Consider the following 16,604-nt stretch of genomic DNA (forward strand, 5'->3'; position numbering starts at 1 on the left):
GAATAATTCACTTCACACAGTCACTAAAACTTAGTTTAAAAGTCTTGAGATGTTTTTTTTTATTTACTACTAGGATGTCATGGTCATAAATAAAGGAACAAATTTAGAAAGGTAATTCTCAGCTGTCTCTTCAACACAACACAACTGTCCAGGTTACCCTCCATGACACTGAGCCTTTTATGCAAATATCGACATGTGTTATATTGTAATTTGTAATTGTAACTGTTTTAAACAGTTTCCTGCAAAATTATTAGCTATTATTTCACATCTATTTGAAATTATATCCTAAGTACATTTCCTGTCGAGAACATTTTTAGACACTACACTAAAGACCATTTATATCCTAGGAGAAGAAAAGGCAATGTAATCCTTAGCTGCTTATTGATTGATGTGGTTATTTGAAATCTGTGAAAGACACTTATGATTGGAACATCAAATAGTGCAAAAGTACAGTTATTTCATATGTCTAAGCGGCTAGTTACTAGTCTAGTAACTACTAGTTGTTATGTACTGCAAGAAATAATTAACATTCACATTACAGAGTAAACTTACAGGTTGAACCTGTTATTTGTCTGGGTGTGTGATGTTTTGTCCTTCAAAGGTGTCAAAGAGCAGTCTGAATGACTGCCCTTCACAAAGTGAGCTACATTAGCCCCTTCATGAGCCAGAAAAAAATTTACATTTTGTTAAGCTAATTCTGTGTCTTTTAAGAACTTTTGAGTTAAGTTGACAGTTTTCAGTAAAATTAGGAATACGTTCTTTATATTTTTCCATTTTCAATGAAAGAAATAAGTGTTAAAAGACACACTTTTAGTTTCCAGTGCGTTCTAATTTCTTCCTTCCTCCTGTAGTTTTACTTCCTGACAAATGCAGTGCAGCATAGTTCAGCTAATGTCCACCTTCCACCTTCAGTCTATGCAAAATAGTAAAAATCATACTGTTATATAAAGCTACTGGAAATCTTTTCCCTGAATTAACAAATATGATTTACCCTTATCACTTACATGTTCATTGACAATTCTTTGCCTGACAATTTTACTTTCTTTAGTTTAAAATGAACTTTTTGACTTTTGTTTCTCTTTTAGGATGTGGGGAAAGAGACAAGGGGATCAACCACTGTAAGAGGTGAGCCCGGATAAATCTGAAAACGGCATTTGTGTATACACAATCACTTTCACAGAGTTTTGCATCCACACTGAAACTGTCAGGTGTTGCTGTGTGCAGGCAGGAATAGGACCCAAAATGCAGACAGTCATAGGTTGTGTCCCAATTCAGGGTCTGCACGCTTGAAGTACGCATTTTAAGTGCGGTTACGTCACCGCCACGCGACGACGGCTGTCCCAATTCGAAGTGTACTTCAAATGCATACTCCAAATGCACCGTCGATTTCCCCAAATATCAAGCGTGGTCCGGTGCACGCTTCGTGGTCCCATATATCCCACAATTCATAGCGCGGCGGTGGGTGTGGATAATTTTGCCGCAAAATACGGCAGAAGGGAGCGGCCGAAGAGTTTTTTTTTTTTCCAAACTTTATTGAAATTATAAAGCGAACAGTCAGTCATTCTAGTTCAGTTTGCACAGTAGGCATACAAGGCAAATAAGAGTAACAATATACAGTACAATGAAATAAGGATAAATAAATAAAGGATAAAAAAAAGAAGAAAAAAAAGGGGGGGGGGGGGGGGGGGGAATGTGACAGACTTCAAAACAACTTTGTACTTGAAAGTTGTGACAGCTCATTCCTTAAAATTTCTGAATGAATTTCAATCAATGATAAACCTTTTATATTGGAAGTTAATTTAAGAGAGTTCGAGTAATATTCAATTTCAACCAAAAACAAATTAAATGATGGGGTTAAGTCTTGAAATTGACATGTATGTATATGGAATTTCCCTAATAAGATGGAGCGGCCGAAGAGTGAACTGTCAAAAGTACTGAATATGACGTCACTTATTTATGTGCGAATGTTTAATAATTAAAGTCAGTCATATATCCACAAACACAACAAGCTGAAAGTCAGTGATTGATATATATCTCTATATCTATCTATATCATAATAATCTGACAATACCATAATATTGGCCATATTATATTTACATTACCACAGTGAGATGATTTTAGTCTCATGAACAACATTAACTAATTGTTATTTACCAACTAATCTTAAATGACTGTTCAGCACAGAAATGAAGCCCAACAATCATGTTTTACAGTCCCGTGGTCTCAGCCTCAGATACTCAACTAATCAAAGTGATGTCATGACAAAAATGTATGACTAACAAAACATTTTTCTCCTTCATTTCTGTCAAACAAAGCTGAATGTAACGTGTCTCGCGGTTAGTATTATGGTTGCTAGGCAACCTGAACAGCGCGACGAAGCGTATACCGTCCCATTTCACAAGCCTCTCACTTCCGCACTTCTCGTACTTATAGTACGCGCCGTACGTAGTACGCGTACTTCAAGCGTGCAGACCCTGAATTGGGACACAGCCTTAGACAAAAGGTGAACTTAAACTCAGACTTATTGCTAGATGGCAAACAGAACTAGCAACACTGGGAATACAAATAATAAACTGAAGACAACAAATAATAAACTGAAGACAACAAATAATAAACTGAAGACAACAAATAATAAACTGAAGACAACAAATAAACTGAAGACAACAAATAAACTGAAGACAACAAATAAACTGAAACGGCAAACAGACAGACCACACAGCAAGATGAGCGTAGATCACGACACGGACACAGAGAAACACAGGGCTTAAATACACAGAGGGAGCAATCAGGGAATGGGTAACAGGAGGGAAACACAGCTGGGGCAAATCAGGCCTAACGAGACAAGGGGAAGCAAAACCAGATACATTAACATCAGACATGGACCTTCAAAATAAAACAGAAAACATAACACAGACTGAACTAAAGATACAGACTCACATGCAGGCACTGCAACAGAGGGAACAGAGACATGGGACCAGGGCAGACAGACACTGACTGGACACGGGGATATAGCAACTAAGGATTACACAGAGACATAAACCATAAGACATAAGTCTAACGAAGAAACCAAAGAATAGAAATGATAAATAATACAATAAACTCAAAACCCTGGGTCAACAACCCAGACATCCTAACAGAAACGGCCGAAAACACTTCCAGTACTGCGCATATGTGAAATGCAAGATGATTCGACCTGTGTCATTTCTGTCTGCCAAAATTAAGAGCAAACAAAACAACTACTGTATAATGCCTTCCGCTATCTTAGTTTAAGTGGTCACATGACTGCATCACATGACTAAAATGTGTCATCATTTTTGAAAAGGCTCCGGGTTCGCTGTCCACACTGCGACACGAAAACGGCGTTTTCAAATGTATCAGCTTTGGAGAGCGTTTTCAAAACGCTGCGTTTTCCTTGACTGAAAACACCGTCTCAGTGTGGACAGAAGGCCAAAATGGAGAGAAAAAGATGCGTTTTCATACAAAAACATATTAGTGTGGACACGGCCCTAGTCAGTGCCCCGCGATGGCTGCTCTCTCTCACTTAAGCTTGGGTTTTGTTAAAAGATGTTAGCTACTGCTCATCGTTGTCTGCAGGCTTTATTAGATGAAAATGTCCACAGCCTCTGCAAAAAACAAGGCTTATGAGCAGTTTCTTTGAGCAAATTACACCAGAAACAAGCCAGTAGTTGTTTAAACACTTTGAAAGAAAAAAAAGGCACACACACATATTAACCCCTTGGTGAAACTATAGGAAAAGCTACAATAATGCCAGATTTTGACTATATGATTTAAGCTTTGATTTACATTAGGTTGCTCTATCTGAATCTGTAGCACATTTTCTACCACTGATAGTGGTCTACAGTCCAGAGCAATCGATTTGCGGGAGAATTTGTAAGTTTGTCCGATGTTGACCTAATAATTTTGGTCCTGAAGCCAGTCATTTTATCAAGTTTGGGCAGCCAACATCTTTTGTTGGTACTCAAACTGCTAGCGCTAACAGCTCCCACAGTTTCTTTGCTCGCTGCAACATGTTTTGCATTTAGATGGTACCGTAAGGTTGAAGTGCTTCAGTGGTATGCAAACTCCTTTTTTCCACAGTTTGCACAAAACCACAATTTTTTTAATTGGGTAGTCTTTTGAATGGAATGCAAAGTGCAATTGAATGCGTAAATTTTTTTTAACGCATCATTTTTTCAAATTAATTAATCACAATTAATGCATTAAGTCCCATATGTGTGTGTGTGGGTGTGTAATTTAATGCATGCTCAGTGCACATTGCTTATTCCTAACCTGTGAGCTGCTACCTATTCTTCTATCCAAACTTTCATCCATTTTTCTACCCTTTGTCTGTGTTGCACAGGCTGGAGTCTGCACTGGGGTAGGACATGTTAGAAACAAACAGTCATCCAACTAAGATACTCACACCACCTTTTGATGTTGCAAAAGCAGAAGTAGTAGCTCTACTCTGATCCCCTACTGAATGACTGTGCTCTTAACCTAGTTATTAACAGTCTTGAGTGGAAACACATTTCTTCCACCTTTAATCTAAGTCTTTTTCTTTTAGTCGTTACTTACACCTCATGGTCATTATAGTAAAGGCACAAGACAAGTGAATCCCAGCTGTCCCATCAACTCAACACAACAGACAAGGACAGTGTCTGCATCACTACAGATGTTGACTAATCCCTATGATAGTGTCCTACTCTATTCATTTTCTGCACAATGTGCGTTTCTGAGATTTGCAAATCATTGTATGCTATTTTTATTTACAGTTCACAATCTGCACAAAGCTCAGTCATTTTTCACATATTTATTAACTCTCATTGTCGATACCCTGCTGCTAATCGCAGTAATTTTAAAAGTTTCTTCCTTTTCCTTTTCTGAAGTTTATGCCCTTCAGATGAAGTCAGTCATTAAAAGCTTACTGTTTTCTAAGTCTGATATGTAAGAATTTACTGTGGTGAAATATTTATTTATTATTCTTTGAAATTCACAGCATTTTGTGCTGTTGAAATTTTAGAGTAATTCAAATCAGATACTTCAGTCAAATAGCACTAATAGCCAAGTGGAAGGAGATTTAATTCTGGTGTGTTAAAACATGTATTTGGTTACATTTTATTGGACAATCTTAAGAATACGTCAAAATATTCTTTAAAGAATCTGGTTATATTTTGGCAAAGTCTTTCAGTGGACAACTGGTACATGAGCATTATCTCTACTGGACTGTGACTAGAGTTTATGTTAAAGCACAGAAGGGATGTCAGCAATGGGCAAGGAAGGGCTGCTAAATATTTACTAGATTTATGATGGCAGTGTGAAATCGCACTTGTTGTGTCCTTGAACCAGAGCTTTGGAGTGGCTGTTAGCAGGCAGGCTGGATTCCTAGTTACAACATAATTGATTAGAGAGAGGCCAGGTAGGTATTTTGCAGGTAAATTTATTTGCAGCAGGTAAATCCAGCTGTTATACTGTAGATTTGTTTGAGTCGTGATCGTTGTTGCCAACTCCCATGTTTTGGCCAAGCTCAAGCTGTTGGACAAACCCAAACCATTATATTTTCACCACTGTGCTTGACAGTTAGTGTTAGGTGTTTGTCTATAAGCTAATGATGGATGAGTGACGAAATGTTTCTCCCACTGAAAACGCTACGTCCAGATAAACAGAATCAACCTTTTGGGAAGTGCAGGTCAGGTCATCTCTCATTCAATTGTAGAATCCCCACCATAGTGTCTCCTATGTAGGAATGCGTGATATTTTCCCCCCCAAAAAAGTCAAAGAGCAATTTGGACAAGTGCCCCTTGCAACCTTGTTTGATTCTTTAGCCCTTTCCAAAGCCAGGAATAACATCTATTTTATGTCGCAAATTCAATGACAAATCATGTTGGTGCAAGACTAAAGTCAGAATAATTAAACTTATAGTGAAAAAAATTTCTAATCTCAATCAATTTGAAAGTGGATGCAGACAGACTGACTTAAGCTAGTCACGATTAACACTGTGAGCCAATATTGATTTCGTGAGTCATGTTGTTAATTTAAGCATTTGTAAAATCACACAGAAACAGGAAAACAAGAACAGGCAAACACAATAATATGTAAATAACAGTATATGCAAAACATCATGTTTTCAGCAAAATCAGGAATAAGTTCTTTGTATTTTCTATTTCCAATTAAACAAATCAGTATTAAAAGACAGGTTTTGTATAGACACACTTTCACACTCTGCTTTTGATATGAGAATACACCGTTTCCTCGGTTTCCAGTTCATTCTTCTTCTTCCTTCCTCTTGCACTTTTATTTCCAGAGAAATGCAGTGCAGCATAATTTAGATCATGTCCACTTTCAGTCTATGCAAAATAAAATTCATATTGTTATATAAAACTACAGTAAATCGTTCCCCTGAATTAACAATTATGACTTAGTCTTATTACTTACATGTTCATTCATTGTTTGGCTCAAGGCATCTTGTCTTGCTTGTGAAGAGCTGTTTTCTGGGCATAATGTTGATTTAAAAAAATAAAAATCCACATTACCTCATGCTTTCAATTGTGGACTTGACAATTTTACTTTTTTAAAAATTAAAATTATGTTCTTGAACTTGATGTGTTCAAATGTAATAGGGTGTGCACTCAGCAGCTAATATCAAGTGTAAAAGTGTATATAACATATGTACCAAATACAATTTATTGAAAATGATTTAGTATGATTTTTTAAGAGTCAGTGAATAACACTTACCTTTAAATTGTTTACATGCTACTCTTGGAGTTCGGCAACAGATGCAAACAATAGTGAGAATCACAGAAATAAACAAGCAGATTACTGCTATAACCAGCACAGTAAATTCAGAACCTGCCTTTTGCTCTAGAAAAAAAGGAAAGAAATGATTAATGATTCTGAAAGACAGAGAAAACTAGCTGTCATATTATTCAAAGTCCTACCTATTTGAAGTTTAGTTCCATTTCCAAAGAATAATTCCCAACACGTGGCCACAGCACAGTAGTAAGTCCCTTCATCAGACGAGCTGACAATTTTAGAAAAAGTATAATTGCAACTCTTCTGGGGGTCAGATCTTTTATCACATTCTTTACTTTTGTTTCTGTCAGTGTAGATTAATTTTGGATAACTTTTATGTGATCCAGCTCTGAACCAGAGCACGGTGAGATCTCTGGGACATGTCTTTTTGTCAGAGTCAGAGAAGACTGAGCACAGAAAAGTCACTGAGTTTCCTGGTTCCTGGACTGTTATCAGCGGTGTCTGAACAACAGTATAGTCTGATGTTCTTTGAGTGCGTCCTGGATTAAATAAAACAGTGTTAGCAAATGTGACTTTAGGTGTTACACAGTTGTGTGCCTTGCATTGAAATATTTCACTTGGAATATATTATGAAATCACTAAAATTTGTTTAAAAAAATAGATAAAATGTATCTTAGATTTTATGAAATGTAAATTATTATGTCAGTTTTCAAAACATGTTTATTAATGATGTTATTTTTTCTTAACACTGCTGCTTTATTGGTTAAAGTTAGGGAAAACTTATAATTAGATCGCATTATTACCTTTGACTAACAAATATGTGCTGCTCCATTCAGTATTCTTGAACCACTCGGTGATTCCACAGTGGTAGATTCCCTCGTCCTCTTGGTTTGCCCTCAAAATGGTCAGATTGGTGGAATTTTCATTGTAATTAACCTTCCATCTTGATTGATTAAACTCAGCAGAAAACTCAGGTTGTGCAGATTCCTTCAGTGTCCATATTAATTTTAGAGAGTCCCCGGTACTCTGCTTGTACCAGTCGACTTCTCTACGGTTGAACTGTGAATTCTTACGCAGATCACATGTGAAGGTTACAGTTTCACCAAGTTGAACTGAAGTTATCGGGATAAGTGTATCTAAATTGAAAGAAAACATACAGAATCTACAATATTAAGTCACAATGATTATTAAAAACCATGAAAACAATATGAATATGAACATGAATACAGAATGCACGGAATACGAAATAAAATAAAGAAAAAACTTACATCCTTGATGGAGATAAAGCAGTGTAACCAATAACACGATCATCTTGACAGTGTCTCTTTTCTTGAGCTTGAAGGTATTTCATTGACTGTAGGAGGTATTACAGCATGTCACACTGTCAAATGAATCTGATTGGTTACCACAGAATAAAGGTTCAAGTGCACTTCCTGTCACACATTTCTGTTGTCCAGGGCAGGTCATCTCTTCCTTATAGTGATGGGTTGTTCGCGAACGAAATGGCTCTTAGAGCCGACTCTTTGACGTGAACGACGCGAGCCGGCTCCTTATCGCGAGCCGTCACGTGGGGTTTTTTTTTCTTTCTCTCACCCTCTCTCTCTCGCACTTTTTTTCCGCTTCACTTCGCACCTGAGCCTTGTGCTTTATGCTGGGCAGAGGGGGGAGGGGCGGTAGTTACACTCAGTAGCACAGGAACAGAGCCAGAGAGAGAGAAAGAGAGCCAGGGACAACAACGTCACATTAGAAAGGTATAGTAATCATCAGAGGTGTGGACTCGAGTCACATGACTTGGACTCGAGTCAGACTCGAGTCATTAATTTTATGACTTTAGACTTGACTTGAAAAAATGTTCTAAGACTTGTGACTTGACTTGGACTTTTACACCAATGACTTGGGACTTGAATTGGACTTGAACCGGTTTACTTGAAAAGACTTGATATTTTACCCCAAATATAAAATTTAACATGCATATTATATAGAGATTGAAAATGTGACGTCATTCACGGGTAGAACCGCAAAGGATTCTGGGAACTCGTGGCAAGCGGTACTAGCGCACGCAGGCTTTCAATTAAAATCAGTCACACAGCGATAAAAAGAAACACAAAAATGTCAAGAAGCCGTTGTATTATTAACTGCAATAGCCGGTCGCATGACAGCCACGGGAAGCCGACGGGTAAAGAGATCGGTTGTTATCGGATTACGTCGTTGAAGAGAAATTGTTCGAGCCATGTTTCCGAAGTAACAAAGACGCGACTGGATTGCAGCCATTCAAAGACCAAATATAACGTCCCAGAACCCTCCAGCTCACAGGTTAGTCTGCTCCAAGCATTTACACGAAGGTCAGTGTTTTTTAGTAGTTAATACGTCATTTTTCATAACATAATTGGTGATATAGGTTACAAGCAAGTCTGGCGCTGAACAGAAATTGTCGCGCTATGCTTCTTTGTTTATTGTGCATAAATAGTGAATTGTCCTGACACAATATTGTGTTTCGCTTCTGTTATTATGGTACATTGACAAAAACATATACTTTTATTCACAGGATAAAACAGGTTTTTTGTATCACTAATTGCCCAGTACGATTACAGCATACAGTATTATTGTCACTGCTACATTTCTGTGATGGGTACCAGAAATTATTTCCACTACTAATTAATTACCGTTGAGCTCAAAGGTCCTATTAATAAACGGTTAAGGAATGTGTATTTATGACGACAATTTGTGAGACTGGTAAACTTATGATACGTACGATGGTCTTTCGTTCTACACGGTGCATTTCAAGGTCCTGTACCCATCCGTCGGTAAACTGTACCTGGGCTTGTTGCAGTGACCTGAAGTTACTAAACTTCATGAGTGTTTGCACTCACTCCAAGAACCGTATGATTATAAATATGCATATAAATATGCTAAGATGAGATAGCTGACTTCATCTAACTAGCAAATGTTGTCCAGGCTACGTTGGTGATACAGGTTTTTTTTAATGTGTATGATATTTTTGTCATGCGATTTTAAAGCTGGTCCTACAACCGCATCCAAGAATAACATGCAGCTTATCTCAGAACTGTCGGTGAAAATTATTATTGGAGCTAGCTTTAATTGAGCTGCATTTTAAAGAGGTGCAATTTCACAATTTGTGTATATTTTCTAAGTTCACTATTTTGTCATGTGTTGAGAAAAACACAGATTTTAAAATTACATGGTCTAATATTTACATTTAGCATATAACTGCGACATTATTTTTTCTTTTCTTTTTTTTAAAGACTCGAAAGGACTTGAAATTCAAAGTTTCAGACTTGTGACTTGACTCGGACTTTTACACCAGTGACTTGAGACTCGACTCTGACTTGCCTGACATTACTTGAGACTTGACTTGAGACTTGAGGATAAAGACTTGAGACTTACTTGAGACTTGCAAAACAATGACTTGGTCCCACCTCTGGTAATCATCCACAACTATTTTCGGTTGCAGATGATAAAGGATTCAGAAAGTTTATTCATGCAGGCCCATATGACAGAGAATATGCATCTTCTTTTTGTTTTCATATTATAATTTATATTTAATTGTGTTGTGGTTTGCAGTGTTTTGTGTTGTTTTCACTTTAAATTTGTAAAAGGAAAAAGCTGAAAATGTAAATAGTTAAAACTTGAAATGTGAATAGTTGATTTTTGTATTATATGATTTATTTATTACATTTTATGTGGAGTGAAAAAACAAAAGTATATTTACAGTGGCCCCTACAGACAAAGCACATACAAACTTCAAATCACGTACGAACTCTGAAGCATGTACAAACTCCAAAACACGTAAAAACACGTACAAACTCCAAAACACGTAAAAACTCCAAAACACGTAAAAACACGTACAAAAAACTCAGAAGCACATAAAAACTCAAAACACGTACAAAAGACAACAGAAGTGCTCCAGGATGCTGGGCGCAGTGTTGAGCCTTTGTTATCTTGTGGCTACACAAGCCAGCAAGTACCAATGACTGGATTTGGTGTGTGGTAGTAACAGGTAAATGAACTTTTTTTTAAATTATTTGAATATATATGAGTGCCTGTGTATAAATACACAAACAATACACACATGCTTTCAATTGTGTAATTTAAGTGATCTAGTAGCTCTGCTTTGGAAGTTCAGTTCATGCTAGAAATGTGTTTTGGCGTTTGTACGTGTTTTGTCTCTAGGGGCCACCACATATATTTATATATAAACATATACAAATAAAACCACTTTTTTTTAACGTTAGTAATTCCTTTTGTGCATAATTTTATATTATTGTTAATAATAAATTAATTAAAGCAACAAAACAACCTGAAGAGCCGGTTCGGAGCCGAAAGAGCCGGCTCTTTTTAGTGAGCCGAACCGAAAGAGCCGGATCTCTAAAAAGAGCCGGAAATCCCATCACTACTTCCTTATATATTTAGCCATTTTAATTATAAGGTAAATTCCTTTTCTAATTAATGTTAGGGGTTCATCTTGTAGTTGTTTCGTCTTTACTTTCGAATATTTACTCTCTGTCCTCATTGTGTGTCAGCAGGTTCTTCTACGAAGTGATTGTATTGGTCAGTTGTTCATATCATTTCAAACAACCCTTTTAAGTGTTCAGTGTTTCTCAATAGACATGATGGATCCTTACCAGTCTAAAATGTTCATCTTTAAAATGTAAAAAATAAAATAAAATTAAAATGTTAATGTAATGATACAGGGAGTGCAGAATTATTAGGCAAATGAGTATTTTGTCCACATCATCCTCTTCATGCATGTTGTCTTACTCCAAGCTGTATAGGCTCGAAAGCCTACTACCAATTAAGCATATTAGGTGATGTGCATCTCTGTAATGAGAAGGGGTGTGGTCTAATGACATCAACACCCTATATCAGGTGTGCATAATTATTAGGCAACGTCCTTTCCTTTGGCAAAACGGGTCAAAAGAAGGACTTGACAGGCTCAGAAAAGTCAAAAATAGTGAGATATCTTGCAGAGGGATGCAGCAGTCTCAAAATTGCAAAGCTTCTGAAGCGTGATCATCGAACAATCAAGCGTTTCATTCAAAATAGTCAACAGGGTCGCAAGAAGCGTGTGGAAAAACCAAGGCGCCAAATAACTGCCCATGAACTGAGAAAAGTCAAGCGTGCAGCTGCCAAGATGCCACTTGCCACCAGTTTGGCCATATTTCAGAGCTGCAACATCACTGGAGTGCCCAAAAGCACAAGGTGTGCAATACTCAGAGACATGGCCAAGGTAAGAAAGGCTGAAAGACGACCACCACTGAACAAGACACACAAGCTGAAACGTCAAGACTGGGCCAAGAAATATCTCAAGACTGGTTTTTCTAAGGTTTTATGGACTGATGAAATGAGAGTGAGTCTTGATGGGCCAGATGGATGGGCCCGTGGCTGGATTGGTAAAGGGCAGAGAGCTCCAGTCCCACTCAGACGCCAGCAAGGTGGAGGTGCAGTACTGGTTTGGGCTGGTATCATCAAAGATGAGCTTGTGGGGCCTTTTCGGGTTGAGGATGGAGTCAAGCTCAACTCCCAGTCCTACTGCCAGTTTCTGGAAGACACCTTCTTCAAGCAGTGGTACAGGAAGAAGTCTGCATCCTTCAAGAAAAACATGATTTTCATGCAGGACAATGCTCCATCACACGTGTCCAAGTACTCCACAGCGTGGCTGGCAAGAAAGGGTATAAAAGAAGAAAAACTAATGACATGGCCTCCTTGTTCACCTGATCTGAACCCCATTGAGAACCTGTGGTCCATCATCAAATGTGAGATTTACAAGAAGGGAAAACAGTACACCTCTCTGAACAGTGTCTGGGAGGCTGTGGTTGCTGCTGCACGCAATGTTGATGGTGAACAGATCAAAACACTGACAGAATCCATGGATGGCAGGCTTTTGAGTGTCCTTGCAAAGAAAGGTGGCTATATTGGTCGCTGATTTGTTTTTGTTTTGTTTTTGAATGTCAGAAATGTATATTTGTGAATGTGGAGATGTTATATTGGTGTCACTGGTAAAAATAAATAATTGAAATGGGTATATATTTGTTTTTTGTTAAGTTGCCTAATAATTATGCACAGTAATAGTCACCTGCACACACAGATATCCCCCTAAAATAGCTAAAACTACAAACAAACTAAAAACTACTTCCAAAAACATTCAGCTTTGATATTAATGAGTTTTTTGGGTTCATTGAGAACATGGTTGTTGTTCAATAATAAAATTATTCCTCAAAAATAAAACTTGCCTAATAATTCTGCACTCCCTGTATAGGCGTGTTAGGGGTTTAAGTCCTGTCTGGGACCATGTTTAAACTTTCCTTTCAGTCATTGATTATTATCATTTTCACATCCTGCCCGGTTAGGTTTAGGCAATACATCTAGGTTAGATCTCGAGTGTTATCTGATTTACAGTGCTCTGTCATATCTAAGAGTGAAGACCCCAGCATAAATTTTACATGCATTTATCTCTATGTCCAATAGAGGTTGCTTAAGTCTAAAACTTAAATAGTCATAATTGCAGCTTGCCCAATGGAACTATGGGGTCCATTTGTGGTGTGTGGACCATTTTTGTGTTTGCTGCACAGCTATTTAGTGAGCCAAACACACTTCCAGCAACTTCAGATAGAAGAGTTATAATGGGGGGTTGTTGTCCCTTTTGAAAATTAGGGAAGATCATAATGTTTTAATGTAGCTTTGAAACAACAAACAGTTTCACCATAGTTTACCACTTCAGAAACAGCTTTTCCCTATCGGAAGAATTATTAAGTATCAGAAATGTATATCAACAAAGTCAACACAAAACTAATCTGGAAGACTGGCTCTGTGATCGGCTTGAAGCTGGACACTCTGGCAGAGAAGAGGACAATAAAGAAACTGATAGACAATATGGACAATGTTGGGCATCCTCTGCATATGTACATAAATAACCAGCGGAGTCTGCTCAGCGACAGGTTGCTTCTCCCTAGGTCTAGAACCAACAGACTTAAAAACTCCTTTGTCCCACACACTATCAGACTGTTTGACTCCTTCCTGAAGGGGAGGGGGAAGTAGAAACATCTATCTATCTATCTATCTATCTAGGCTCAAATACAGTGTTAATAAAGACTTTGTGTACAGTGTCCAAAATTAACTGCCTTACTGATCATTGTATTTAGATGCCATCATCTGCACTGTTTCATTCTAAATCCCATTCTTTACGAGAGTATAACACTGAGCTACACATAGCAAAAAAAAAAATAAGGTACTGTGCAAAATGTTGTGCCACCTCTCATTTCTTTATATTTATTACCAAAATAGGAAATAGGAGAGTGATTTACTGAAAGTTGCACAAATAGAGGAAAACAGTACATATAACAAAAAAAATCTTATACAATTCTAATGACTTTCAAAGTCAATATTTGGTATGTAAATAGTTTTTTTTAGGCAAACCACTTTTTTAGCATCCTCTGCTTCTGCAGTTTACTTAAGTTTCCCACACAGCATGCTACTATTCACCAAGTTTTCAGCTAATTGCTTTTGGGAAATGCCTTGTTGCCCGTCAAACTGCAACAGCCTGTTTGTAACAAAACATTTCAAATTACAATTAAAAACTGGTTCTGTGCTAATTCATCTGTTATGACTATAAATGAGTGAAAAAACAGCCAAATGTCCAAAGTAAAACTTTTGAAAGACCTTTAGAAAGCCTGGGGAACTACTGCCCAAGAGCACTAAAAAATTACAAGAAAGTTGCTCCTTGTGAAAGTTACTTAAGCTACTTAAAATTTTGTTCAGCTGCAACACAATCCCACAATATAGTTTCTAAGACTTTGACAAACCCCATCTTAACATACACCAGACAAAGATAAATATGAGTGAGACAAAACATTGTTTTGGGCCTGCAATTTATTGAAAACACAGCTTAAAATGAAACAGGCTGTTTTACAGCTAATCAAAAGTTTACGACCACACCTCCACAAAAATACGTATACCCCCCCAAAAAAGAAATCAAAGTTCCAAATATGAATTTAGTAATGAGTAGTTCCACCGTTGTTGTTGATCACTTCAAAAAATTATTGGGGCGTGCTTGATGAAAGCGTTTCCATGAGGTGAGTGGGAACATTTATCCAAGAGGTGAAGACGGCCGCACGAAGGGCATCTACTGTCTCGAACTGTTTTCTATTCTTGTAAACTTTCCTTGCCATCCATCCCCAAAGGTTCTCAACTGGATTTAGATCAGGGGAACACACAGGATGCTCCAAAAGAGGTGATGTCATTCTCCTGGAAGAAGTCACTTGTCCTGCAAGCATTGTGTACTGTAGCGATGTCTTTTTGAAAACACCCAGTAGTTACCACACAGACGGGGGCCCTCAGTCATGAGGGATGCTCTCTGCAACATCTGGACATAGCCAGCGGCCATTTGGCACCCCTGCACCTCCTGAAGCCCCATTTTTCCACAGAAGGAAAAAGCACCCCAGACCATTATGGCGCCCCCTCCACTGTGGCAAGTAGAAAACATTTCAGGTGGGATCTGCTTTTCATGCCAATAATGTTAGAAACCATCAGGACCATCAAGGTTACATTGTTTCTCATCAGAGAATAAAACTTTGTTCCACCTTTCAGTGTCCCATGTTTGGAGCTCTCTTACAAAGCCCAAATGGTCAGTTCTTTGCAGTTCAAGGAGACGAGGCCTTTAAAGATGTTTTTTGTTTTTGAAGCCCTTCAGTCTCAGATGCCACCAGTAATGGCCTTAATTTAGGTCAAGGATCATCCAGTGTCTTGACGGATAGTAAGTAAGTAAAATTTATTTATATAGCGCTTTTCACAGATAAAAATCACAAAGTCCTTTACAACACAGGAAATGGGAATATAAAAACAATATAACAGTAAATAAAACAATGTAAAACAATAAAACTATAAAAACAGCATAAGAAGAAATTAATCAAATGCTTTTCTAAATAAAAATGTCTTCAGTTGTTTCTTAAAAGAATCAATGCAGTCCGTGCAGCGAAGAGACAGTGGCAGAGAATTCCACAACCGTGGTGCCACAGTCTGAAAGGCCCGATCACCACGAGTTTTAAAACGAGTGCGCGGTACCACCAGCAGTCTCTGATCTAATGACCTTAAAGCCCGAGAAGATGTATGTGGTTTCAGCAGGTCAGATAAATATTGAGAAGCCTGACCATGTAGGGCCCTAAAGGTTAGAACTAAAATTTTAAAATGAAACCTAAAATTTACAGGCAACCAATTGGATCCTCCAGTTCAGTGCTGGTGAAATTTTTGGGGGTCTTCCACTAGACTTTTTTGTTTCATAACCCTCAGGATCATTTAGGAAATTGTCGTACTACGTCTTACTTCAGCATCGCTGCTAGAGTGAGACACACTGCTTATGCAGTTCAACAACATGACCACGTTCAAAACGGGAAAGTTTTTTTGTCTTTGCCATCAGAACGTCATGACAGTGTGACTACCGGACAGAGGATAACGAATAATAATAACACAATTTAACACAGAGTTGGCCTTTTAAAGGAATGTGCTCCTAAACTTTTGAGCAGCTGTAAAACAGCCTGTTTCAGTCTAAGCATTGTTTTCAATAAATTGCACGGTAAAAAAAAAATGTTTTGTCTCATTCCAATTTCTTCTTGTTATCTGATGAAGCTCTACTTGGAACCTTGTTAGAGAGATAACAAGGTGTGTCAACACTAGTGATGTGCGGATTGATCTTGAAATATCGATTCCTCCGATACCAATCATTTATGTTCTAGAATCGATTCTCATATTAAAATATCGATATTTTAGTAACTTAGGGTAAATTTGTAGTTTATAATTAACAGGAACACAGTGGAAAGAAACTATATCATTCGGATTGTCTA

General features: G+C 37.7%; 1 protein-coding gene across 1 annotated transcript; it reads right to left on the minus strand.

The window, feature by feature from the left end:
* Nucleotides 1-5,524: 5,524 nt before the first annotated feature.
* LOC308408340 (signal-regulatory protein beta-2-like) lies at nucleotides 5,525-15,181 on the minus strand (the record flags this gene model as incomplete). The annotated part of the gene is made up of 5 exons (XM_080900538.1): nucleotides 5,525-5,529; nucleotides 6,733-6,858; nucleotides 6,936-7,289; nucleotides 7,554-7,886; nucleotides 15,085-15,181. The coding sequence occupies 5 exons, from the start codon at nucleotides 15,179-15,181 to the stop codon at nucleotides 5,525-5,527; spliced, it is 915 nt and encodes a 304-aa protein (XP_080756664.1).
* Between the last annotated feature and the right edge of the window lie 1,423 nt (nucleotides 15,182-16,604).

The sequence above is a fragment of the Rhamphochromis sp. 'chilingali' genome, assembly GCF_963969265.1.
Source record: "Rhamphochromis sp. 'chilingali' genome assembly, chromosome: 13".
NCBI classification, from domain to species: domain Eukaryota; kingdom Metazoa; phylum Chordata; class Actinopteri; order Cichliformes; family Cichlidae; genus Rhamphochromis; species Rhamphochromis sp. 'chilingali'.